At 47.1% G+C, this 27,911-nt stretch overlaps 1 protein-coding gene across 8 annotated transcripts in view; it reads right to left on the reverse strand.

Moving 5' to 3' along the window:
- Positions 1–593: 593 nt before the first annotated feature.
- RBPMS (RNA binding protein, mRNA processing factor) overlaps positions 594–27,911 on the reverse strand; it is a 190,141-nt gene continuing 162,823 nt past the window's right edge. For 2 of the 8 annotated variants that reach the window (XR_008377417.1, XR_008377415.1), the window contains 4 exons: positions 15,499–15,568; positions 8,332–8,446; positions 7,211–7,314; positions 594–711 (listed from right to left, as the gene is read on the reverse strand). Coding sequence is in view for 3 of the 8 variants with exons in the window: in XM_053578763.1 (XP_053434738.1) it covers positions 636–711; positions 15,499–15,568 (146 nt within the window). In the remaining 5 variants the exon portion in view is untranslated. Of the gene's footprint in view, positions 712–7,209; positions 7,315–8,331; positions 8,447–15,498; positions 15,569–17,472; positions 26,150–27,911 lie in introns of those variants that run through there. The other 6 variants (XM_053578763.1, XM_053578762.1, XR_008377414.1 and 3 more) reach the window with 5 other exon arrangements.

Genomic DNA, 27,911 nt, shown 5'->3' on the forward strand with positions numbered 1-27,911 from the left:
TACACACACAGGAGCGTGCTGCTATAAAAGATAGACACCAAACTGCAAAAAGTAACACTTGGTACAGTTTGTATTCACATCTGGAAGTGCTAGGGCTAAGGACAATCTCTTATCAGGAATTTTTACCACCACAAGTTTTCCTTGCCTAGTTATGAATAAGCCATCAAGGTAAGAAGCTCCTGGAGGATTCTGATTGTCTTGCAGAGAGACCTAAGCTACTAGAACCAGGACTACAGACCTAAGGATAGTTCTGTTTATAATGTCTAATACCACATTACTAATGCACCCTGGACTCTAGTCAGGGAAACAGATTTCTATACATTCACAATACAATTCAGGAAATTTTGGTAATATTTAGAAACATGCCTCAAACATGCGGCTTAGAGGAAAAAAAAATAGATATTTTTAATTACAAGCATTCAAAAGTCAAGCACAAAAACTGTGATCCATCCCGTCATACTTAAATGTTTAGTATAAAAATACTCACTTTCTTGGTTTTATTGTTGACTTTTTATGTTTCATTTGAAAATAATCTCCAAACTGTACAGAAATGTATATCATGCATTCACAAATAACACACTATCTTAAAATTATACAGTGTAAAAGAGTAAAACATTTTTATTATATTTTTTTCTTCAAGGAAAACAGATGTGTGATAGAGGCTGTGGCAAAGTCTTGAAGGGATCAAAACTGGGCATGGTTTTTTCAAGCCTGAAACAGAAAGAAAATATGTTAGTTAGGAGAGCAGGCCTCAAAACCACGCGCAGCATTTCTTCCTAGATGCTACAGCTTCCTTTTGGAGATGCCTCTGGAAAGGAGAAGTAATGGTCTAGATGACAATGGGTATGTGTATTTATTAATACAAACATTTACTTACCATCCAAATAAACACTACACACAAATCAGGTACATGGGTAGTATATCACAAGGAGAAGGTGGCTAATGTTAGTCGACATAGGAACGAGGCTTGATACTGATACGTCCATGTGGTACATGTCTGGTCTATGAAAATTAGGTCGACTTAAGGAGGTTCTACTGTATTTAATTTCCACTTTTTTTTTGGAGACAGAGTCTCACTTTGTCATCCTCAGTAGAGTGCTATGACGTCACAGCTCACAGTAACCTTCAGCTCTTGAGCTTAAGCGCTTCTCTTGCCTCAGCCTCCTGATAGCTGGGACTACAGGTGCCCAGCTTCTGTTTGTAGTTGTCCTTGTTTGGCAGGCCCAGGCTGGACTTGAACCTGCCAGCTCCAGTGTATGTGGCCGGCACCCTAGCCACTGAGCTACAGGCGCTGAGCCCCAGTTGTCTCTTAATAGAAGAAACTTTTCCAGATCTCATTGAAGTGGCTAGGAAATGCTGATGTATTTGTTTTGCTTTATGGCAGAAAAGACCAGTGGAGTCCTTGACTTCCACAGACAAGAGTTCCACCCTGCTCCGAGGGATTTTCTTAAACACATCTCACCTCTATTGTGTTTGGACTTACTTAATAGTAAAACATCCTTGCTGTATATCATTCATTTCCCTTTCTCCAAGTCCAAAGTAGGAAGAGGCTATAAAGAAAACTGATTACAGGTGGCACCTGTGGCTCAAAGGAGTAGGGCGCCGGCCCCATGTACTGGAGGTGGCAGGTTCAAACCCGGCCAAAAACTGATTGCTACTGATATCAAATGGTAAGTTAGATTTATTTGGGAAAATGTATTTAGCAGTTAAGTCCTGATTTCAACATAGCTTAATGGACTGTCTTGTAAGTATTCCTATACAAACCAAATCCATACAGTCCTGGTTGCATGTTAACTATGATCAGGTATCTTCTCACATCCGAGTTGTTGGATGACAGTATAAATGGGTGGAAATAAAAATGGCCTGCATCTTGAGACCCAGTATGATCATTACGTCCCTGTGGCTCGGGACGAGGAGAGAGAGCTTTCCAGGGCAGGAATCTGGACACCCAGAACCTCAGGTGTGATATTATACTTTTAAGTTCTTAGAAATATTTAGTACCAGCACATCAACTTAATTATGCTTACTGTAGAGAGCGCTTTGTTTGGGAAGTGCTCTGAACTCCAGCTCTGTGAGGGCCTGACACACCTGGTGTGACCACCCCCGTTATCCCAGAACTTTCTGAACCAGGAGGGTCTCTCCCCAGGAGTGAACCGGGGAGAAGCTCCTCCAGTTACCTGCTTCCTTTGTGGTGAGGCTGACCACTCATTACCACAAGCTCTGTGATGAGTGAGCAGGGCCTTTTAGAAGTACCAATCTGTACTGGGGGTCCCTCAATCTGCGGGTCTGTATAAAGCAGCCCTGCCTGAGTGGGAGTGAAGACATGCCCAGTGTGGGGCACCTTTACTGGGGCTGCAGGGCCAGGCCTCATCTTGGGGACTGGAGCAGCTTGATGTTCCCTAACACTCCAGGACCTTCTCAGCCTCTACTATTTTTTTTTTTTTTTAAGACAGAGTCTTATTATGTTGCCCTTGGTAGAGAGTGCCGTGGTGTTACAGCTCATAGCAACCTCCAACTCTTGGGCTCAAGAGATTCTCTTGTCTCAGCCTCCCAAGCAGCTGGGATGACAGGTGCCCACCACAACACCCGGCTATTTTTTTGTTTGGCAGGCCCGGGTTCGAACCTGCCAGCTCGTGTATGTGGCTGGTACCCTAGCCGCTGAGCCCCCAACCTACTTCCTGACTCGCTGCCCTACCCTCTGGTCACTGTCAACAGTGGGGCGAAACCAGCTTCTAGACACTGGATACCAGGCCAGTTTCCTTCCTCAGCAAGTCCCACATATTTCTAAACTTGACCACATGCCAGCCCAAGCTGTGTTGATTCCAGGAAACCCTTTCAGAGGAACAGTCACCCTTCAGCTATTCCTACTTTGGAATAATTCACAGGGACAGCACTGGGCCATCTTGGGAGAGCAGATGGGACTAAATGTGGGGACCTGGCCTCAAGACTAATGAGCTGCAACCAGAACGCAGGCAGAGGAAGATGGACTACGTGCGCAGGCTCTGCTCACTCCTGGCAGGTGGAGTTCCTGCCGCATCTGGCCAGCAGTACTGTCTGGCAGTGCCCTGGCTGCTCAACATCGGATCTCCTCGACCATCTGTGAGCAAACCTGCACTGCCAGCCCCGCCCCTCCCTTCCCCCACTAATGAGACCTCAAAGGCAACATGACTAACCCCGCGCCAGCCTCCCAGCCCCACCCCCTACCAGGACTCTGCACAGCCCTGCTCTCGGGTCGCCTCCTTAGTGCTTCTGCATCCACTTTGCTTCTAGGCTGCAAGAGAAGAATGATCCCTACAATGGCCCTACCACAAATCTGAGGGCCCCCAGTTCCAAACCCGTACCACCCCGCGAGGTCCTCCGTTAGTCTGTGACTGCGGCGGCTATGTGTTCCCAGTTCCTGTCCTCTCCTGCTCGGGTCCCCCACAGCACACACATCCCACTCACTGTTTCTGCTCCCCGCAGCCTGCAGGCGCACCCCTCGGAACTAGCTGGAGTCCTCACCATCCAGCCACTTCTCTGGCATTCACAGGGATTGTTACGTTCCTCTCTACCCCCTCCTTCCTCAACCCCAGACACTGGGCTCTGGGCGCTTTGCTCCTGGCGAAAGTGCAGTCCCACCTATACCTTGGGGACAGGGCCCTGGGCCTCAGCTCCCAGTCTGACAATGCCAGGCTGGGGCCACAGCACCTTGAGCAGGGCCAGTGGGGAATAAGCAGGCCATTCTGACTTCACACTCTCTCCCTTTCTTCCTGGACTAGGGTCTAGTACTTTGGCTGATGAGAAAGGCCCATCTTCTGAAGTGAGAAAGAACATGGGTGGGGGGAGGAGGACGGAGAGGGCTTGCATCTTCCTGAAGCCTCCATAACTGTGTCATGAAGTGTAACCCTCACATGGGAAAAGAATGTATCCACACTGCCATAGATAATCCCAGACAGAACAGAAGGTCAAAATGTGGCTATTTCAGTCCCTGTAAACAAGGAAAAGGTTTAGCTAGGAACAGAGTTCAGACCCTGGAATGTATTGACAAGGACATTTCCATCAGAACCCAAAGGCATCTGGGAACAGAGGAGCAGAGGGAGGGCGGGTCCGCTCTGCTGGGAGCAGACATATTCTCGCCACAGAGCCTTCCTGGGAGGGGTGGCAGCAATACACAGGTAAAGTCTCCTTGTCCCAAGTAAACTGGAACTGCCCAATCTGAAGACACTGGAAGCTGTCTCCTGATAGCTTTAGGAATCTTCTAAAATTCAGAAACCTCACATTCCCTAGTCTTTGATAGAGAAGGTCAGCATGTGGCACTTGGCACCAGGGAACAGTTGCCAACTGTGGGGTGACCATGTCCAGCAGTGGCTGCTGCCTCCTCACCCAATGTTCCTGCTGTACCAAGTCAGCTCTTTGTCCAGATGCCCTGTGAGCTGTTGCTCCCAGCAGTGGGAAAGAATCCCCCAGTCCAGGGCCGTGCCTGTGGCTCAAAGGAGTAGGGCGCCGGTCCCATATGCCAGAGGTGGCAGGATGAAACCCAGGCCCGGCCAAAAACTGCAAAAAAAAAAAAAAAAAAAGAATCCCCCAGTCCACCCACATACACTTGACTTAGCTACTGCTGATGTCTTCCTGAGTTTAATATTTATTCATTTTTACCAAAAGTCGGATAAGGAATATTCTTCTCCATCCAATTGCAAATAAACATATGACCTAGCAGTGGTTTTACACTTAACAGCTTGATTTTTTAAAAAGTTACTGATAAAGACATTTAAAAAACATGTCATTTGAAAAGTTCACAGTCTAGGTGGTGCCTTAAAGCTTAGTAGGCAGGATACCGGCCACATACACTGAGGATGGCGGGTTCGAGCCTGGACCAGCTAAAACAACAACAAAAAAAGCTGGGTATTGTGGTGGGCGCCAAGTAGTCCCAGCTACTTGGGAGGCTGAGGGAAGAGAATCGCATAAGCCTAAGAGTTAGAGGTTGCTATGAGCTGTGACACCATGGCACTCTACTGAGGGCAACATAGTGAGACTTTGTCTCAAAAAAAAAAAAAAAAAAAAAAAACCGGGCGGCGCCTGTGGCTCAGTGAGTAGGGCGCCGGCCCCATATGCCGAGGGTGGCGGGTTCAAACCCAGCCCCGGCCAAACTGCAACAACAACAACAAAAAAAAACACCCCAAAAACAAAACAGTCTCTAGAGCCTCAAGAGGAACAGTCTTCTGCAGGTAGTAACTCTACTCCTAATTCCAACCCCAGGCCACCCTCTTGGTCTGGTCTCAGGCTGTGCAACCCACCTTGGCCATCAGCCCCTGCAAACTTCCAACTCCTACCTGGGGTGCACATAGGGGGTCCATCTGCCCACCAAGGGTAGGTTATCTAAGTAGTGTCATGTGATCTCTGAACTAGGAAGGAAACAGCCTCCTTCAAACTCATTCCTGCAACCTCTGGATGACCCCAGCCCCAAGAAACACCTTGCTCCTCCCCTCACACTGCCAGCCATCCACTTTCCCAGCCCCACCTCCTACCTCTTTTCTGCGCCGCTCACTAGGCCCTTCCATCGTGTATCAAATCACTACCTGTTCCCACTGCCTTGTGCTCATGTGCTTGAATTATTGACTGACTTCATTTTAAAAGTCATGTGTAACCTGCTTCCAAAAATGGTAAGGATAGTCATTTGAATTGGTCATTAAATTTCTCCAGAGAAGGGGAAAGGCACAAATTGTGCCTTTTCTTTTTGAGACAGAGTCTTAAGCTGTCACCCTTGGTAGACACAGCTCACAAAGCTGTCACCGGGGGCGTCGCAGCTCACAGCAACCTCAAAATCTTTGGCTCAAGTGATCCTCTTGCCTCAGCCTCCCAAGGAGCTGGGACTGCAGGCGCCCACCACAATGCCTGGCTGTTTTTAGGGGAGGGGTCAGGCTGGTCTTCAACTTGTGAGCTCAAGCAATCCACCTGCCTCAGCCTCCCAGAGTGCTAGGAATACAGGCATGAGCCATGGTGCCCAGCCAAATTGTGCCTTTTAAAAAAAGTTTTACTGAGCATTAAGATCGGGAAGAATGCCACGGGCATTACTATTAAGAACTATGATAAAAGGAAAAGATAAAAAAGGAGAAAGCTACAGAACTAATGGGATAAAGACCAGCTGTTGTTTGCAGTGTAGAAAAATATTACCTGCTGGTAAGTTTGGGTTAGTGCGAGAAGCAAGGTCAGCAGACAGACGTTCACAAGCAGATTGTGAGCTGCCTGTCCCCTTGTGCTTCCCAAGAAGCACTGACAGGGACTGTTGTGAACCTTAGGTGACCAAAGACCCCAAATGTGGTGATGACCTCCTTGGGCCTCTGTCCAGAAGAGGGGCCTTCCTGTCCCACTCATTGTTTTTCCAGGCCCCTCCTTGGAGTGCCGTTTGGGCTGAGACATAATCTGCTGCGTGGCCTGCCCCGGGAAGTCCTGGTGTTCTAAGATGAGCTTGCCAGGAAGCACCTACCTGTGCGTGGTCACCTCTGGAAATGCTCTCTCTCTAGATTTAAGAGTAATTTACTACTAGAAGCTGAGAAGTGACAGCTGGTCTCAACTGAAAAGACAGATCACCAAAATCATTACCTGCTAGGAAAACCCAGCACTAGAGAGGAATTCACAGAGACTCCTAAATGATTCCATCATGCCCAAGGGCAATGAGCCTCTTTCCAAAGAGGCACATAAAAATGTTCCTGCATCAACAAGGAAGGACTGATTATCCTCAGTATACTGGATTAATAAAATAGAGGGAATAATCTGAAATAATTTCTGAAAAAACGGATAATTTCCCAAAGCAGCTTTGAGACTTAAAGGGCAATGTTTCATTTCAGTAGACGCTCAGGGAATGGACTCACTGGCGGTTAGTGGTTATCCTGCCAGCCAGACCTGAGAAGAAGATGATGTGCTTAAAAATGTATCAGTTATCACCCCACTCCACAATAGCATATACATGTCACAGAAAGTCACTGGTAGGCCCCTAAATCTATTACATTTTTAAAAAAAGTTAAAAAAAAAAAAAATCAGACGTTTCCTACGGAGGCCACAGGCAGCAAAGAACAGCCTCAGTACTACCAAGGAGCCAGGCCCAGCCCAGAGTGGTGCAGTGCCTTGGGGATGCAGAAGTGACACTCCTGACCACAGTGGCAAACACCATCATGCCCTACCCAGGACAAGCTGCCCCTCTGGCAGCTTGCTCAGTGTTGACTTTGGAACTCACCAGCACGCTCCAGTTATGTAGAACAGCTGGAAAACAGGAGCCACCATTGAAGATTGTATTAATACCCACAAGACAGATTGCAGCTGCCATCACACACCTGGGACCTGAGATGGAGAAAGAGGGACCAACCATTAATGGGCACAGGAACCTCGGCCCCGCTGCCTCCTGCTGGGGTCGCCTGGGTCTTGAAGACCAACCTGTTCTGAGAGCAAAGAGCTGACGGAGCAGGGACAAGGTAATGGAAGGCCTCTGATGGTGAGTTGAGGACAAGCCCCACTAAGGAACGATCTTACATCAGGGTCATGAAAGCACTCTCAGCCAGGAAAATGAACTTAGGACTTGGTGGAGCAAGTGAGAGGAGCTCTCAGGCAAGGAGGAAGGCCACCTCCCTCCTCTTGGGCAGGAGTCACGCCTGTGGCAGAGGCAGCAGGAGGAGGCTGCCAGGTCCAGCAAGCAGGGACTCAGCACACATGCTCTCCGGTCACATCCCAAGGACTGTGGCCCACACTCTGAGGGCTAACAAAAGCCCTGCCGAGGGAAAGCCTGGGGTATGCAGCCCCCAAACAGGAAGTTCCAGAAACATAACCAGCTCCGGCTTAGACCACACTAACAGGTCTGGTCAGCCCAAGGCCACAGCAGAGCCCTGTATTGTCACATCTACCAGTGACTAAAACTTTGCTCCCAGCACCTCCTAGAAAACAAAAACTGAAAGGAAACACATTTGTGAACACACCCTGTTACTCTATAGGGTCTGAGAATTTTGAAATATGAAGGTGCAAATACCTGGCAAATAATACATTTGCAATGTTTGTCTCGTGGGCAAGGCTACCTCTGGGCCAGCTGGTTTTTACCAGAATTCCTGGTGCCAAGGAAAGAAGCCCAACTCTGTGCATCAGGATGCCAGTGGCCTTTGTCCTACTAACATTTCTAGAATTTTCCATCCTGCAGAAAGAGAGGCTGTCTCTAGCAGGCAGGGCTTCATGAACAGAGGTGCAACATACTGCTACAAACTGAGTCCCCGAGAAACCAGCCACTGGTTCAGCGGGCATGGGAGGCCACCCCATCTGAGAGACCTGTGGCCCCCACAAGTGGTCCTAACACTCAGCAGGGAGAGAACCTACCCCATGCTGAAACTGCCTCTGGAGCCCTGGGTTAGCCTGAAGGAAAGGCCATCTTCCTAGGATTATCTCTCTCTCTTCTCAGAATTAGGGAGAAAATGTTTTCCCCAGAATTTCCCTATAAAAACATTAAAGAGATAAGTGGATAGGATTCTAGTTTCTTAGTAAAAGTTAAGTTATATGAGGATAAGAAAATAAACATTTATCTTTGCAAATGAAACCTACTGGCTCCCATATCCTCTCCTAGCTCTTCCCATATTTGTCAATAGCAGGGGAGGGAAGGAGGGCAGGAGTGAGTGACCCTCAGGCACCTCCAGAGCTGCACAGCCAGGCTGAACTTCTAGGGAGGCTGCACTCTCAGGCACCTGTCTTTTAAGAAGTCACATTGGTGGCTTGGCACCTGAAGCACAGTGGTTACAGCATCAGACATAAATACCAAGGCTGGCGGGTTCGAACCTGGCCTGGGCCAGCTAAATAACAATGACAACTGCAACAAAAAATAGCCAGGTGTTGTGGCGGGCACCTGTAGTCCCAGCTACTTGGGAGGCTGAGGCAAGAGAATCGCTTAAGCCCAAGAACTGGAGGTTACTGTGAGCTGGTCAACAGCTTGAGACTCTGTCTCAAAAAAAAAAAAAAAAGTCACATTGGTTCCTTCTGGCCTCTGGGCTTAAGCTGACCAGCATGACTCACATTGACTGAGCACTGGGACTAGCATGTTTACCCCGTGACCCCAGAGCACAGGGCTCTATCACAAGCTGCTCTGCACAGCAACAATAGTTGCAGTTGATCATTAACAATTATTATATCAGCACAGGCGTCTGTATGCCAGGCCTCCCTGGTGGGCAGCGAGGACAGAGGCTGTGCCACAGAGATGCCACGAGATGGCTCCCCAAAGAACACGGATTTCCAAACTTCATACTCCTGAATCTCCATGTTCCACCAAGGAAGAGAGAACTGGTTACGGAGGTTTGGGGTAGAGGCTCCTGGAGGTGGCCCTGACCTAGAATTACTCTTAGGACCTGTGGCACCACTGGATTCAATGTCCTGGTCTTAACACGTGGCCACCCTCTTTGAATTTCCTCCAGGGAACAGTCAGGAGCAGATGCTCAGGATCTTGAAGAACTCAGCTAGACTCACGGAAAACAGATAGTGGGCAAAAAGCAGGAGGGGAAGACTCTCAGCTTTTACTGCATCTGCTGGTCACAACAGTCTTGGTCTGGAGGGGAGCTCAGTAAGTGCTGTGGTGTCAGCAGACACCCAGAAGCCACAGAAGTGGCGAGAAAAACACCCACTGTAGCATCTGGTCGGTGCCCAGGGTCCTCAGGCCCATCCCTACCATTTCAACTCACACAAGAACTGCAACAGACACAAAGGCTTTCAAGATTCGCTCTCCTCAATGGGAAAATGGAGAAACTTCGCAGAGTAAGGCTGCTGCACCCCCAGGGCTCACCTGCACCGCTGCCCAGGCACTCTCTTCCCAAGGTTCTTTAGAGCCTCACCTGATCCCAGGCTGCTGCGTTTCAAGCCCATTTATTTCGATTTAGAAAAGCGAAAGGCAAGAAGAGGATCAGAGAAGTTAAATAACTTTCTAAATTTCATTTCAGTGATGTCTTGTTCTGAAGCAGCAGCTCCATACAAATCTGGTGAAGCTTTTGGTCTCTGCTCGGATGTAATCCTCTCAGGCAGATTCCGACTACTCGGCTGAGGCACCCACAGCATTTACCCTCTTACTTTCTTCACTTAACACTTGCCATCACCTGACTATGTTTATTATTCTGTCCCCTATAGCTGTTCACTGAACCTTTATCTTGTTAATAACCTTAGGTTGGTGTGGGGCCCTTGATTCATAGGAGAATAGCAAATGAATCCAAGTAGTGCACTGGCTTCTGGGCATACCGCGGTATGGGAGCCCCCCCCACAGGTCTCTCCAAAGGGGAGGGCAGGGCTGACTGCAGAAGCTATGGCAGCTGTCTGTGCCTGCTTGGAGACCCAGTGACCACCTTCCCTGGACATTGGCACTTGGGGCTCCAGTGAGGACAACTCTTTACTCACAGCCAAAGACAGGCTAAGCCATTCCTCCCAAAACAAAACATAAGGAATAAAGCGCTCCCAAATTCAATCTCTCTTGCCTTTTCCTTCTTTCATTTGGTGATGCTGTAACTACATGTGCTTGTAATTTCTATGCTGTGGTCCTGGTCCATGGCCAGGGAAATTTCATGAGTTCTTACAGAATAATACCTCTGCACACCACCGACTCCCACACTCTATCTTTTTATTAAAAGTTTAACTATATTTGGATATCCAACAATGAAAGCTGTCTAACTCTCATTACCTGTAAGGAGTGACAAAAACTCACTCATGCTCTCTTTCTCAGTAAGTCCGGGAAACCGATCAATTTTTACCATTATTATGGATTCTGGAGTTCACGTGGCTGGACCATGAGCAAAATTCTAGTGTCATGAAGATACCCAGTAATACCCAGGGGTCTGACCACCACTCCCTGCTGGCCTCATGTGTGCCACTGATGATAGCACACGTACCCTACTTTGCAGCTGTCCCCGCAGCAGGCTAGTCTGGGAGCATCCTGAGTGGCGCTCCCCTTTCTAACATCTGCAGTGTTTTCCCATTAGGACTGAAGCTCCTTAGGGGCACAAGGCTGGTTTTCTCACATTTTTATATGGAGCACACAGCAGACACAACATATGTTTACAGAATAAAGCACTTATTTACATTTCTGGTCTAGTCCCTGATTCCCCTTTAGCATCGAAAAGTCAAAGCAGATAAATTAAAAATCCCTGAAGGACCCCTGGGAGAGCAGGCCCTGACTGCTCAGGATTTGGGAGGATGGCGTCTGGATGCTGTGCCACAGCAGAAGTGACAGCCAGTCTGCGTGGACCGAGGACAATCTTGCCTCCTGTCCTGGTAACATCTCTCCATGCAGGGAGAGAAAACGATGAGTGGGGGAAAAGCTTCCCTCTCCCCCCATGGAATGCAGGAAGGGCCATGAGGCCAGGGGTGCCCTGGGTGGCACCTGCCTTTCATTTGGCCTTTCTGAAAGATGCATTTAAGTCTGAAGTGTTTATATTAGCTCATCAGCACCACTGTTTCCAATTCTAATTTACATTTCTTTAGGATTACATAGTTTGGATTATTAGCTGACCTGGAAAGGACCTCATCCAAGAGACTAGAAGGAGCTGAAATCACAAACCCACAGTGAGCTGGTTCCACTTCAGATGGGACCACAGATTGGGCCCCCAGTGTGGCAGGGGAGGACACTGTTACACACTCCTTCCCAGCCACCCACCTGACCCTCTGGAGCCAGGGAATCAGAACAGATGATTCATCCACAGGAAACATTACGTGTTTTTATTTAGATCATACGGAGTTTTTATAAGCTGTATTTACCTTTTTTGTTTTTTGGAGATAGTGTCTCACTATCACCCTGGATAGAATGCTGTGCCATCATAGCTCAAAGCAAACTCAAACTCTTGGGCTAAGTGATCCTCCTGCCTCAGCCTCCCAAGTAGCTGGAACTAGGGACTACTACCACCTGCCACAACACCTGGCTAGTTTTTCTATTTTTAATAGAGATGGGGTGTCACTCTTGCTCAGGCTGGTCTCAAACTCCTGAGCTCAGGCAATCCACCCACCTCGGCCTCTCAGAGTGCTGAAATTACAGGAGTTAGCCACTGTGCCCAAAAGGGGAGCAATCCAGTCCTCGTTTGCTGGCCCCTGCTGCCCCCAGCGCTCTGGTTGTAGGGTCCGAGAACATTAAGGGAAGATGCACAAGCAACGCCCAGGATCTTTTTCACTGCAACACATGGAAATGCTCAATAATGAATATCTGCTCTTTGAGCTATGGAATTTTAAAATATAAAAAATTATAAAGCCGGGCGGTGCCTGTGGCTCAAGGAGTAGGTCGCCGGTCCCACATGCTGGAGGTAGTGGGTTCAAACCCAGACCCAGCCAAAAAAAAAAAAAAAAATTATAAAGCCCTTTCTTAGGCCTTGTGCCAACATTTCTTGCTAACAGCTTTACCAACGGCAAGCGCCAAACTGCAGGTCTATACATGGCAAGTGACAGGCTCTGCCCAGGCTGCCAACCTCACCTGCCCCTCCCAGACCTTCTTCTCTCACTACAGGCTGTGACACTCATGTCTAAGTGATCTGCAAGTTCTGTGCTCAGTGACTTCTCTTCCAATTTCATTAACACCCCGGACTCCTGGCTACTGCTCAATTTCTGATCTGCATTTCAAGCCATGAACTCTCACAGGCCTCAGAATGTTATTCTGTAATCCTAGATACTTCCACTTGAATACCTTACCAGCCTGTGAAAACTAAGAGACAGACACACGGCCATGGAAAATGGAGGTGCTCCTAGCGGGATCCATGAACACTGTACCTTCTGCATTTGTAGGACAGTGCTGGGCCAATGTCATCAAGGTGGTGGAGGAGACTAAATGATGAAGGCTTTGAGATCTGTAGTATAACTGTAAAAATTAGTTAGGAGGTCTGGGCTAGGTGGCTCACACCCGTCTGTAATCCTAGCAATCTGGAAGGCCAAGGTGAGAGGACTGCTTGAGTTTGAGCTCAGGAGTTCAAGACCAGGCCGAGCAAGAGCAAGACCCTGTCTCTACCAAAAATAGAAAAACTATCTGGCATGGTGGTGGAAGCTGGTAAGTCCCAGCTACTCAGGAGGCTGAGGCAGGAGGACCGTTTGAGCCCAAAAGACTGAGGTTGCTGTGAGCTAGTATGATGCCATGGCACTGTACTTACGGTGGCAGAGTAAGAATCCATCTCAAAACAAATAAAAACCCTGTCAGGGCCGGTCACCATAGCTCATGTCTATAAGCCTAGCACTCTGGAAGCCGAGGTGGGTGGACTGCCTGAGCTGAAGGGTTCGAGACCAGCCTGAGCAAGAGCAAGATCCCATCTCTAAAAATAGCCGGGCATTGTGACAGGTGCCTGTAGTCCCAGCTACTTGGGAGGCTCAGGCAAGAGAATCCTTTGAGCGCAGGGGTTTGAGGTTGCTGTTTGAGCTGTGATGCCACCAGGGTGACAAAGTGAGACTGTCTCAAAAACAAACCAAAAAACCCAAAGACGCCCCACCGCCAAACCCTGTCATTTCTTAGCACTATCATTTCATTTCTGAACACACATAGAAATAGAATTTCAGTATAAGAGACAAATTCAAATAGCTGTAAAAAGCTACTACAGCATCCTGATTTTTCCCATCTCGTCACAGATTACTGAGTGGTATCACAGATGAACACTGATCACAGGATCTGTATTTAAGGGGGTTATGGGTTTAGTTTCTGGCTATGAAATCAGGGTATGGTTCCCCAAAGTGTGCTTTATGTAGACCAAACTCCTAAGATTATGTTAAAAAAAAAAAATCCCTGGTCTCAAATAAAATTGACAAATATTACATACTAGAGCACCCTCCTCTTAAAAATTAATGGTGTTCCTACTGACATAAAGGTTCTGAGACTCTTTTGGCAGAGAAATCTGTTTGACTATTTGACTTTGGGGAGATTTTTATACTCTCCCTATGATTATATCTGAGGACTAGTATTATTTGCCCACACTCAGTAATATGTTGGGTCAAGGGAAGAACAGATGTAATTCTAGTTTATTGACGTTGATGTCCTACAGCACAGAAAGGTGCTCGACATTGTTCCTCATATCACCTTCACAGAAAAACCCCTCACTAGCTGGCTTACACTGACTAGCCACGCTCACCACCTTGTGGGATTTCTGATGCTCTGACACCCGTTACTAATGTTTCTCCTATGTGGTGAGGCCCTTTCTTTTGGAACAAAAAAAGGCTTCCTTCTGACGTAGGACTGGAGCTTGTCTGGAAGTGCCGAGCTCCTCCATGGGGAGAACTTCAGCAAATCAAAGCCACACGCAGCTGTACCCCCAGATCTTGAAGGTTACCTGACCCACCAACTGAGACTTCAAGTTAACAGGGTAACTTGCTGTGGAAACTCTTTAAAAAAAAATGTTACTCTATGCTTTTTTCCCTCCTCACTCAGAGGCCACTGACCTGCAGGGACGGTTCTAGGGTCTACCGTCTCTTCAGTCTTTTCTGAGAGGGCTGATTGTCTCTCCATTTAAGTGGAATCTAATTCAACCAGACATCTGCTCTCTCCTCATAATGCCTCTTCATTAGAGTCTAAATAGCCTCGAATGAGCTAACAAAGCAACAGTACTGGGTATTATTGGCAGAAAAAAAGGAAATTAGTTTCATTTGAGGTATTTTAACTTTAGACTAGAAGGTCTCTGAGAATAGGCCCAAGACTCTATCGTTAGCATTAGTAACACATGCAGAACCGCTTGCCGCGACCTCTAGCTTTTCTAACAGGATGGAGGTCTTGCCTCCCTCATTTTCTTCCTGTTTTCTGAAGGAAAGATGTAAACCAAGAGAAAGCTGACTATAGAGGCATAACACTTAAAAAACCCAACTTTAGACTCCTCAAACTCACACATGAAATAAAGAGTTTAGGATAACGTGCTTTGTCTTAACAGAAATTCAGACAAAATACTTTACAGAAGGCATTTGGTATTTTGTAGAAATTATATGGGAATAAATTTATTGGGTAGTTTTCTGAAGCAAAGTTAGGCACAAAGGTGCCAAATTAGGATCATGCGTCCCTCAAGACAAAAAATTATGTCAGACAGCCTACTGGAAACACCACACTGCTTTTGGTACAAAAATCGGTAATTTTATAAAGATCAGAACTTGAGATGTGATGCGCACAGGGAGATTAGCTGTCAAAAACTTCTACAACTCCCATAGGAAACTACTATGGATACCTTATACCTGTAACTGGAGAAGGGTTTAATGCTGCCGGCAGGTGAACTAGTAATGCAATGACACTTTCTGACACCTGTTCCACAGACGACGGCTCTTGAGTGCTTATTTATGGAGTGGGAAGGCCAGGTATATCACTCCTATCTCCTTCAATCCAGGGGAAAACGTACTCAAGAGATATATTGCTACACAGCTCTTCATGTGAGAACTTAACAAAGATGGACAGCTGGAGGAAGTGTAGCTGGTGTGGGTGAGGGGAAGGATGAGAGCTAAGCTCAGAGTCCTATGTACCAGATATTACACACCAGACACACGTGAGGTGCTTCGCACTCTGCAGTGAAACCCAGTACTTACATAGTATTCAGCAGAACTGACGGGACTTCCAGCCCTGAGAAGTAGCCTCTGAGGGAGGGAGCCAGCGCATCTGCAAAGACATTTGGGGAAAAGGCTGTGAGCCAGAAGGGTCCTGCTTGCCACCACTTCCTCACTGCTCCAAGACCACACCCACTCACCCCGGGTTGAAAAGGAGGTTTTCACACACCCTGACAAATACATGGGCCAGTCTTAAGAAAGCAGCCATCGCAAGAGCCCAGAGTTCTACCAGCTCCTGTTCCCATCCTCCTTTCCAATGTTAAAGCCATTCTGAGGCTAAAAGCTGGCCCAGTGAATTCACCTTCCCATACTTACTTAGAAATGCCTAGGTTGGTGAAAAGGCTGCCTGACAGTTTTCTAAGCAGGCTGTGGAAATGTCATCTGCCTTGGCAGGGAAGGGGCAGTTTAAGACTGCATCGACACCAACGGCCTGGCAGGACTGAGATTCTGTTCCTACTCTTTTAGAAAAAGGGTATGGCTCCTTGGCGCTGTGAGGTGTCTGCCCTCTGTTGCTCTGCTGAGAGCTGCAGCCTTTGGCAAGGAGCCTCTCACAGGTGAGAAACGCCTGTTGCGTTTCTAAAGTGGAAGGCCAGCCCCAAACACAAATGGACTTAGTAACACTTTGTTCACTTGCTAGGTTATTCCAGGTCCTATGCCAAGGAAAATACGAAAAAAGCAAACACAAGGGCAAGTGCACCGTGTCTTCAATAAACATCCATCTGTCGCTGTGGTTCTCAACCCTTTAATTTCGTTCCTCATGTTGTGGTGACCCCCAACCATAAAATTATTTTTGTTACTACTTCTTAACTAATTTTGCTATGGTTATGAATTGTAATGTAAATATCTGATACGCAGGATGGTCTTAGGTGACCCCTGTGACCCACAGGTTGAGAACCACTGATACATTGGCAGTGTCTTTGGACAGGCAAGAGATGCCTGCTTCCTGCTGCTCTTCTCAGAGGAGGGACAGCCTCCTTGACTGCGACCAGCCACAGGAGGCAGTGCTGAAGTGGAGATGGGAAGAGTGAGTTACGACCCGAGAGGAGACCTGCATCAGAAGCCCACGTGAGTGGGTACCCTCTCTGGTGTGGCTGGACGACTTATCCAGCTCTCCAAAGCATACAGGGAAGCCAGATGTACTTCTGGCATGAATGGAGGTACACTGGGACCAAGGGTGGGCTGAGAGGTCTCTGTAGAAGGCCAGGCTCTGGAGGGACTGTGGAGAGTCTCCTGCCACATCGGATCTTACCTTACAGGTGGGCAAATCAACTGAGGTCTGGGTATCCCGAGTGACCACAATCAGAGCCCAGCGAGGTCAGGTAGGGGTCAGAATCCAGGACTAGGCTCTGTGAGATCCCTTAACTTGATTATAGAAGATGTGATGTCTGGAAACTGGTCCTAACATTGTACCTTTCTGCCCTTGATGGACACATGGAAGCCCTTGGAGTTTCCTTCTACCCCAGACCTTCTCAGAGTGGCTGCTTCCTCTCTGGCTGTCAATGCAGGGTAAGGGGAACTCTCTCCTCCCAGGTCCCTTTGGGGCAGAGGGGTCTGGCCTTGCCTAATGGAATGGGGGCAAACAAGACTGAGGACACGTGCTGAGCCTGCCCAGGAACTCCCTCAGGCCATCTGTGGGTTAGGTCTCCTTCCTCTGGTGACCACTTCAGATATTGCCAGCATCAGGTTACCAGCTAGAGTGAGTCTCCAGGAGGTACCAAAGCTCCTGTAAGGCAGCACTGGAGTCCCTTTCAACACTCATGCCAATTGTGGGGATGAGGGATCCCAATCTTTTCCCGTGCAGGCAAGCTAGAAACCACATTGCTTTAGAGATTCAGGAGAATATGCAGGACACAGGAAAGAGAAGAGAAATGAGGGGAGAATGTGGGATGAAGTGGGGTGGGGAGTGAGGAGAAAGAGTACAAAGAGGAGACAGAGAAAAGAAAAACTCATACCTACCCATAGCTTATGGCTCTGTGCATCTGAATCCACTTGCTCACTAAGCAAAGAGCAGAGCTGGAGTTGCCTTCCTGAGACAGGTGGTAGAGGACAGGAAGGGGCACGGGGCCCCTAAAGCAGGTGGGGGGCTGGGAACCTAGACACACAGCAGGAGGGGGATGGTCTGTGTGCACTGGGTCAGTGTGGAGTGGAGTGGTGGGAACTGGTGCTGCCTGGGGCACCTTGCCCCGCAGAGGCCATGGAGACACAGGAAGAGGGAGCGCTGTCCGGGGGTAAGAGGCGCAGAGTGGATAGTATGGTTCTGCTTGGGTAAAGGTGACCGCCAGAAGGAAGCCGGTTCTTCCCTCCCCAGTCTGACCACCTCTCTGGCATGGAGGCAGCTGCACCCACACAGCCCTTGGGCTCGCTCCATTGCACGCACCTGCACTGTGTGGGACAGCCTGTCCTCAGGTTCCTGTCAGCCTAGGAACACTCCTAGGTGACAAGAAGGCGGATTCCAAGCTGGGAGCTCCAGGGTAAGCTGTGCTCAGCAGGTGTGAGGGTGCCGGTGAAGCAGCAGGCCGGCGGATCCTCAGAGTGGATGTGGCAGTGGGAGGGGGCAGACCCCCAAATCCATCACTCCTGTGCCTCATGTCTCATGGGCTCTTCTCACCGCATTCCACAAGCATGAGGCTGGACCCACCTCCCAGCAGAGGGCAACGCCTCCCAGGCCAAGTCTAGTTCCTGTGGCTGGTCTGGGAGAACAAGCTGCCCTACACTAATCACTGCTGTGGGAGAGTAATGAGAAGGTCCACCCCTCACCTTAGGACAGGCTGCTATTCCCTAGGGCAGTGGTTTGCAACCTTTTTCGTATCACGGCACACGTGAACCTATAAACTTCCATGGCATAAATTATACACTTACTATGCTTTGAGGTTTTTTCCAAAATAATTTAATTAATGATCTTTAATTTTTTTCATGGTACCTCTAAGATCCTCTCATGGCACACTGTGCCAGGGCACATGGGCTGAAACTCACTACTCTAGGGGCTGCTTTAGGACACCCAAAGTTCCCTCCAGGCTCCCCGAGTTAGGATCCTCCCTACCTATAGTTCAGCAGGGGTGTAAGTCTACTCATCTGAATTGAGTAATACTGGCTGGCCTTCCCCCTAGGGCAATGACCCTTGACATTTCTTCATCCTGTCTGCAGAAAAATGGATGTGTCCATACACACTCACAATCCTGCATTCATACAATTCCAGGAACTTCTGAAATGCCTGTAAGAAACTCTAACAATATATTTAACCAAAAATGACCCTGACTGACATCTGAGTAGGCAGCATGAAAGACCATGGGAATATTCTCCACGAGAACTTAGTAATAGTTATTATTACTATTACAACTCACTACCCAGGAGATGCACTGTTTTAGATTTTTTTTTTTTTTTTTGCAGTTTTTGGCAGGGGCTGGGTTTGAACCAGCCACCTCTGGCATATGGGGCTGGAGCCCTACTCCTTACTGTTTTAGATTTTACCACGTCTCTTCAGGAATGCTCTTTTAAAATGCAGTGCTCCTGCCGTGTTAACACTGTCCGTCTCCAACACCTTAATGTGGTAACAGATTAAAGTAGCAGAGCATGAGATACACCCAGAAAAACTCGGAGCAAAAATAAAATGGAATGCTAGAGAAAAAGTATCCATAAAAATAATTTCCATCCTCTTCCATTTATAGATGAGAAAAACTAAGGCCTAGAGGATTAAAATACACACAGAATTTATTTCTGAACACTGCTGCCAAGGACAGAAAGACTTTGACTAGTCTTTGGGGTGGAACCCCACTCTGATCCCCATCCTTTGTTTGAGTAACGCAACATAAAGCAGTGAAAGTGTTATTTGCCTTGTACTAGCTCCTTTCTAGTGACTGGATTTCATTATCACATTGAAACAGTCATGAGGCGTGATTAGCAGGTGACCAGCTCAATTTGTGGTTACTGTTGTTAGTAAATACCCTTTGGCGTGACTATTTTCTTCTCTGTGGAATAAAGGGCTAAGTCTAGACCAGTGATTCTCAAAGTGTGGTTCCTGGACCATCAGCATCCCCTGGGAATTTGTGAGAAATGCAGAAACTCTAGGGGCAGGGTCCAATCTGCATTTAACAAGCCCTCCCCTTGCACATACACCAGTCTGGGAGACACTGCTCTTAATTAAGGTTCTCAGAAGTATGGCCAGAAAAAGACAGAGATGCTCCACAGTTAATACATGTGAGAGAAATGCGTGCTCTGTCCCCAGCAGCAGATTCTTGATAAGTATCAGCACATTTAAAGGCTCTGAGAAGTTCCAAAATAAAGAAACCTGTGTGACCTGATTTAGCTCTGGATTTCCCAAGTTTATCTGACTGCAGAATCTTTTTAATATGTAACGACTATTAATACCTGTGGGTGGTAAAAATGCTGGTCTGGACAGCCTTCCAGTAGTTAACATTTGGTGAGTCTAAGAGGCTGAGGTGAGCCAATGTGGCTCCTAATAAAAATAAGAGGGCTGGAAGATCACAGCAGCTGGTGCCCTGGATGTCTAGTCTACAGGGAAAAGCTAAGATTTTTCTCTCGCCTTTCCTAACACAGGTGCTAGATATGACTGCAGATTTCTCCAGCACCATATTCAGAACTAAGATATCCCTCTTTTGACAAACAGTTACAAGCAGTTAATTTCAACTGTTTATGTGAACTGTATGTTATCTCAAACAAACGGACTAATTGGATTTCAAGGCATGGATATTCTCAAGCAGGTTCTACCACTCTCCCCCAAATGAAGCCCTGAATACCTGGTGGAGACACTTTTCCAACACGGAGCCGTCTGCAGCGGGCCACTCATGCTGATTTACTATACCTCAGGACCCACTCTTGGGTAGAGTCACCAAATAGTGTCTCAGGCCCTACAAGGCAAGCTCTGTCAGAGCCTGCCATGTTGACAAGCTGCCCCAAGCATATGTGGTTCAAGAAACTCCAAATTCACCAAATAGGCTGAAGTAATGATTTACGATACAAAAATACCCCTAAGGTTCTAGGCAAAATGTTCAGAATTATGTGACTGGGTTCAAAGGGGACGTCTGCCATCTCACCTACCACAACAGCTGGAGAAAAGGTGAGCAAAAAAGGCCTGGCTGGAGAAGGCCATGACCACCCCAGCCATGTGCTCTTAAACAATGGTTCTCAACCTTCCTAATGCCGTGACCCTTTAATACAGTTCGTCATGTTTCACTGTTAAGCAACGAAAATAATTTTATGGTTGGGGGTCACCACAACATGAGGAACTGCTTTAAAGATCATGGCATTAGGAAGGTTGAGAACCACTGTCTTTGCAGATCTCCCGGCAGGGCGGTGCGGAGTCCAAGCCAAGGCAGGCATAAGATCCAGACGGCAAGAACAAGGTCCTGGGACTGTGAACTCCTCCTGCCAAGACCAATCAAGGCTGGTTTAATTAAACATACTTTTAGGGAGAATTTTTTTCTCCTGGGCTTTTAGACTCTTTGTCTGTCTTAAGCACAACAGGCTTGTGAAATGTGCTCAGACATCTTAGAAGTTCTTTAAGACGCCACTCGGGTTAAGGGCACCCAAGCGTGTAACACCCTGTGTCAGATTAAGTCCACAGTGGTTGCCTGTCATCCATATTTAATTTTGTCAGTCTGTTAATTTTTAACCATGTTTGCTATCAAGGGCCATTAGAGGTCCCCAGGAGCTGAGCTCAGTGAAGCAAGTGGAACTTTGTGGCAGAATGCATGAAGCTTAAGTTGGGGCGTCCCACTTTCCCATCCTGTCATTGGGTTCGGGTGCTCCCTACTGGCAGCACAAATCCTGAATAAAACATGATCCCATTTGGAGTTGAGTTCCCTCCCCATCCCCCATCACAATTGGTTTTCTTCAAGTGAAAGTTCACTTTCTCCTTTCACACAAGCATAAAGACTACAGTTCCAAAGTTTCTTCGCAGCCTTGGTTTTGTTTCCAAAGCAGTTAGAATTCACATATTTGTGGATGGCATTTGGGTGCCTAAGCCTAGGGAAGGAGGCCAAAAAGCCTGCATGGATGGCCAGCTGACCCACAGAGGCACTTCTCAATACGTGCCACAAGCTGCAGACCATACCTGCCCTGGCTCCAGCCACTTCTCCTATTTACCAAGCCCAGGCACCTCTGTCATCAGGGTCCTGGTCTGGAGTGCCTGTATCCTAAGTGCTTCTGAAGATTGTACGGAGGGCCAGGAACCCCTGAGCCAGGTCAATTCTGACAAGGGAAGGTGATGGAGGAGCTGCTGTCATAGTTGTCACTACTAATTTCTGCCCAACATTTTACTTTTGAATGCAAAGTAACTCCATGAAGCAGGTGTTTATTCTTCTAATTTATAGCTGAGGAAACACGGAGGCTCAGTGAGATAAAAAAACCAAAACAAAACAATAAAAAAAACCTTGCCTAAAATCTCAAAGGTAGCAGTGTGGGCAAAAACTCATTAAAATCTTTGTCAGATTTAAAAACACTGAGTCCCAATTAGGTTCCAGGCCCTCTGCACCACCCTATGGTGACAACTGGACCATTTTTTTTTTTTTTTTTGAGAGAGTCTCAAGTCGTCACCCTCAGTAGAGTGCTATGACATCACAGCTCATAGCAACCTCAAACTCTCGGGCTTAAGCAATTGTCTTGCCTTAGCTTCCCAAGTGGCTGGAACTACAGGCACCCGCCACAACGCCTGGCTTTTTTTGTTGTTGTTTGCAGTTGTCATTGTTGCTTAGCAGGACTGGGCTAGGTTCGAACCTGCCACCCTAGGTGTATGTGGCCGGTGCCCTACTGACTGAGCTATGGGCGCCACCCCACACATTTTTTTAATCCCAGGAGGAGGTGAGCTCACAAACAGTACATACAGGTGCCACTCACCGAGACTCAGGGTGGGGACTTACTGCTAACGAGGTTGGGGGTACTCACATAGGATGTAGGGAGTTTAGCCTTACAGAGGACAAAACAGAACCCACGTAAGAAACGTGGAGAACAGGGCTCAGAGTGGGTAACCGAGGCCCACTCTGAGCAATTTCTCCAAACGTGGCAAAAGTACTGTGGTTTCTAAGTCTTTTTGAGATCAGTGACCTTGGCCAGAGCCAACAGGCCAGTCTGGGCTTCAATAGCAACAGCTCTAACCCAACACCTCTGGATGACTGATTCTGGATTGCTAGGTTCTAAAGAGGCCAGGTAACAAGGTAAATAAATGTCTCTCACTGCCTTATTGAGTACGGGACTCCTCGGCAGATGAAGGGCTCAGAGAAAGAATCTGCTTGGCTAAGAGTCACGGGACTACGAAGGGAGTCTTCCACAGCACAGAATGTATGCTAACCCCCCTGCCTGGAAACAAGACTGAGGGGAACCCTAATAGAACAACTATGGGAAGAAAGTACCAGAGACTAGGGAGGAACAGGCCAATGACCTGTGGGTCTTTTTCTCTTCTCCAGTTTCTGATGGGAAAGCAAGATAAGGCAGCAGCTGGAAAGTTCAGCAATAGCGGGTTTGCATAAAGCATTGGTTCTCAACCTTCCTAATGCTGCAATATATTTTCATTGTTACAGAGGGGTCACGACCCATAGCTTGAGAACCGCTGGTATAAAGCAAACCACAGGGCTGTTCCGTTTCTCTGGGATTTTAACTGCTTCTCACTCTGGACCGTATCCTGTCAAGGTAGGTTTTCTTCTGGCAGGCATGTCCTGGCCTAGCCTGGAGGAAAATTCCTCCAATGCTGGCACCACTGTGTCGCTGCAGGGCAGATGCTGTCACTTGGTAATGTAGGTGGCACTCTGTCACTTAAATGCCTCATTTAACTCTCTGTCCTTCATGCATTCCTCCAGACTCTGGCTTTCCATTTGGCTATAGCCAGGCTCTGCAGCCCCTATTAGTGTTGTCCAAATGTGCTATACAGTGTGCTACATGTTTGAGCTACCACTGCCTTGTGGGTAGGCTGGCTTAGTCCTGGGCTTCCTTTTCCTTGCTGAAAATTCATATTGCTCTTAAAGGTAAATTAAAAGGAACGATTCTTCTTCTTTTTTTTTTAGCGACAGGGTTTCAGTTTGTCACCCTCGGTAGAGTGCTGTCACATCACAGCTCACAGCAACCTCCAGCTCTTGGGCTTAGGTGATTCTCTTACCTCACCTTCCGGAGTAGCTGGGACTACAGGCTATTTTTTTGTTGCAGTTTGGCCAGGGCCAGGTTTGAACTCACCACCCTTGGTATATGGGGCCGGCACCCTACTCACCAAGCCCACAGGCACCGCCCAAAGATTCTTTTTTTGTTTAAAGTAAACCTTTACTAATCCCTTACTTTATGCTAGCCACTCTTGTAAATTCTTCTACATGATATTAATAACCCCATTTCCCTGATGTCAAGAGAGGTTAAGGACCTCACTCAATCAAGGTTAGACAACTTGTACGTGGCAGAGCCTGTGTCTGACCAGGTAGCTGGAGTCTGTATTCCCACACCTCCACCACTTTCGGACTCAGAAAGGAAAAGCAGCATCTCAAAGGTCTCCCAAAGGGGTTAGTTCACAGCCCCCTGCCTCGTGGGGCAGGTATGGAACTCACAGAAGGCTGGTGTTGCCAGCACAATGCCTGCCCACCCTGCCCCATCTCCTAGGAGAGCTAACCTAGGTGCTCCTAGAAAGCCTCACAAAACAGGAAGGCAGGCAAGACTGGCACTTTCAGGAGATGTAACACTCCGAGGCAGTTTTTTCTTAGTCTGACATTCAGAGAACTACAGGGTTTTAAGGAAAGGTAAATGTCTGAGGATTAATACTTTCATATATGTTTGAAAACAACCTAAAGCCTTGGGCAGAACAGCCCCAAAGGTAACCTCTGTAGTCCTCCAACACGGGGGTATTCCATACAGTCAAAAACCTTAGGTCTGGAAGAAGACAATACGCCTCTGGAAAAACCATGCCTCAAGTTCAAGGAAGTCATGGGTTAAGTGCTAATGTGATCTGGGATCCACAGAAGCAAAGAACTACAATCTCCTGATTCCTCGCCTTTGGGAGGCAGGCCAGCACTTGGTGAGGTATGGACCCTACCTTCCACAGGTCCCAGAGATGGTTCTGTTCACAGGTTCCCGAACAGGCCAACCACACTTATGGCTTTGGCTACTGCCTCCCAAATAAGCAGGAGAGCTGGAAAATAGGAGCCCTTGCCATGTAAGTCCCCGATTAAAAAAATGTTTTAAAATCCAGTTCTCAGAAGTTGCATCCTGGGTCAGTCCTTCAGTTAGGCAGCTCACACACTTTTTGTAGGCCATCTGTGCCTTTGTGATCTCCTGGGCCTGTTTGCCCATGTCTCTTTTCCCATGATTCATTTCTGTATTTATTTTGAGTTTAACCTTTAAAAATTTTCCAGTGTGTCATAAGGGATCTCCCAAGAGGCATGCACGCCTGCCCCCAGGAAGTCTGTGCAATGATTTTTAAACTGTTTACGTATAGGCATGTATATGAATCCTGAGAGAACCACTGTTACCGAGGGCAGATGAAGCCTTTAAAACAGAAAACAGGTAACCAGGACTTAATTAGTCCTACTTACCTGCAAGTTTCTGGGCAGACATTGTGTCTCTGACTCTAGTAAAGGGCAAATGCTGTATTTCTAGAATGGGGTGAGGACAGCACACTTTAGTGATTTTCTCATGAGTTTTCTCCCTGCCCCGTCAGCAATAAGACTAAAAGGAAAAATGGAACCCAGACTTAAAAAGCCTCTGGAGGTGTGTGAATATGAGCCAGGAAGAGCTGTGTACTCTTCGGACTATAACTTTCCTGTCTTATCCAGAGTGGCTTACATAATAAACAGTATTTAATAAACTTCAAATACCAGATAATCACTTCTAAAATATTATCTTAGAAATCACAGGTGTGCTGCACAGTTTCGCTCTTTAATCTCTAAAAGAAAGCAGTACTAGGGCTTTAAGTTCTATTACCTTATCCAATAACTTCTAAAAAATGGGATCTGATAGCAAATAAATATGTTCAATTTAGAGCTGGGGAATTTGAAGGGGCACCAAACCACAAGTGAAACTGGGTCAGGGTTACACATGTGACTCAACTCCATTTCAATGACAGTTTCTGTCTCCCAGGTCTTCTTTTCTCTGGATCACAGTGGGCAGGCTGGAAAATGTATCCATTTGTTTCATATGTACTTCCACTAGCTAGATACACCATCCCTGCTGAAGCGAGATCTCCCGGAGGATGACTCATGGAGGTCCAAGCGAGAATCTTCCAGTAGGCAGCTCTCGCCGAGAAGAGGCAGGCGGCAGCAGTGTGAGGCTCGACGTCTGGCCTCCCCAGGATGCTCTCTGTGAGTCTTCTCCTATGTAAGGTATACTTAGCAGCCTGGGCCCACTTCTCCCAAAATCTTAGAGTAACACTTTAGTTCCAAAATTGCATTGCCACAAAAACAAAACGCTGCAGTCTACTGGAGACCATTTTTGCTCTGATTAAAATTTTTATTGAAATCTCTCAAGCGTCGCCAAGAAAGTTTTTGCAAAAGGGGAGAAAAATAGTTAACAAACAAATTCAACATGGGAGCTCCCTCTGCTGGTCTGCAGTAGGTTGATATGTTACAAACACATTCCCAGAGACAAATCTAATTTGCTGGAGAAGTGGACAAAAGACAGGTGTGTTGGGCTTTGCCTCAGGAGAGAAACACTAGAAGAAAAAAAAAAATCCATGTCTCAAAACAGAACACAACATTGCTAAGAAAAGCAAAATTATTTTAAAGCTTCTCCAAGGATATTATGAAATTTCCAAAACAAAATCTGAATTATCCACTAAGGGGAGAGTCTCCGTTTGGGCCTTCCTCACTCTGCTCTATGTCCAATTAATAGATTCTCTGAGGCCCTTTGGGTGAAGAGTAAGTGCTGATTCCCTTGTCTTTGCCTCCAAGTCTCTTCTTACAGGCTTCCCATCTACTTAAAGAAGAAAAGATCCAGGTGGTCACTCTGGAGAGAGGCCTTTCCAAAATTCCATTAAAGAACAAGTCTTTGGGGAGGCAGCACCTCTGAGCAGAAGAGCAAGGCCTGAGAGTCAGGTGGCCTGTGTCTAGTCATAGTAGAGCCACTCACGATTTGGGGTAACTCCATCTTCTCAGGTCTGTTTGCTCATGTGTAGAATGGGTCAGACCAGCTGATCTGTTCACACTCTCTGATTCTGATACTGGACAAATACATTTAAATAACTGTATTTGTTCATGAATCTTTAGGATACAGAGTCCAAGACTGTACTGGGAATGACTTCAAACAAGAGGGAGGTAGGGCACATGGATCTCACTGATAGCAGATGAGAGCTCCACCAAATATAGGACTGATGAGGCAGAACCAGGTGAATCTAGGGTGGGAAAGTCTCGAGATCAAGGAAGAACTCAACGGGGGAGGGTACCAATAAGGGCCACTCAAGTCAAATGGCTGAGTCCATCTAATATCGGGACTGTCTTGCCCCATCTTTCCTTACAATGGCATAGGCTTTCTAATATCTTTAGACAAAGTCTTTAGGTCCTTTTCCCACTGTATCTCCAGAATTACTTCTGATTTCATCTGTTACATCCCAGTCCTTTCTGGTCATTGTTAGCTCTTGATGGTGAAAGGCTTTTTCACTAATTAAAGCCATGGATATTCAGAAGACTATGCAAACTTGCACTGTTTCACGGTATTTATTAACATTTGCCTTAATTGCCATGAATCTGGAAAGTCTAGTAAGAGGCAACAGCCATCCAGTGAAGGGGTGAGAAAACAAAAGAGACATTTAGCTGATATATGTCATCTACAAATAATGCATAGCCCACTACAAACATCCCGGTGACTTAGCAGGTTTCTGTTTGATCCCTCTTCCCTCTCCTGTTACCTGCCAGTCGGGAGGGTTTCCAAGCACTGGTATGGAAAAAGGTGGAAGGAGCAGCAAGGGGGCTTGAAGCAAAGGCACAGATGACTCTATGTTTTTATTGACTTTCTGTGCCAAGTGTTCTCGCCACCATCTTCATTTTTCCTTCATTACTTCTCCTTCTTCCTCCTAACATATAGGGCAACTGCTACTGGGCTCAGACACCCAGGGCTCTGTAGTTTGAGTGGTGTCTGAACACATGGAGAGTGCAGCCCCAGGAAGCTGGGTCACCAGTGCTCACACAGAGCACCGAAAACTTGCTAAAGAGAAGGAAGCTGCTGGGAGCTGCTTACAGGAGTCTGAGTCAACATAGTGAGTACTGTACAACATAAAAGTTTTAAGTCAGAAGGACCAATTTTCTGAGAAGCTGTTTATTCCATCCAACCTTGTAAATAAAAACTAAGCAACACAAACAAAAACCCTACCTGTCCAGCCAAGTTTTAAGGCTGAATTGCGCATGTAGTAAAACAAATGAAATCTACATATATACTTTCTATGTATTTGTTATTAACCTTTGCAGGCCAAAGAATGAGTA

The sequence above is a fragment of the Nycticebus coucang genome, chromosome 24 (assembly GCF_027406575.1).
Source record: "Nycticebus coucang isolate mNycCou1 chromosome 24, mNycCou1.pri, whole genome shotgun sequence".
NCBI lineage: Eukaryota > Metazoa > Chordata > Mammalia > Primates > Lorisidae > Nycticebus > Nycticebus coucang.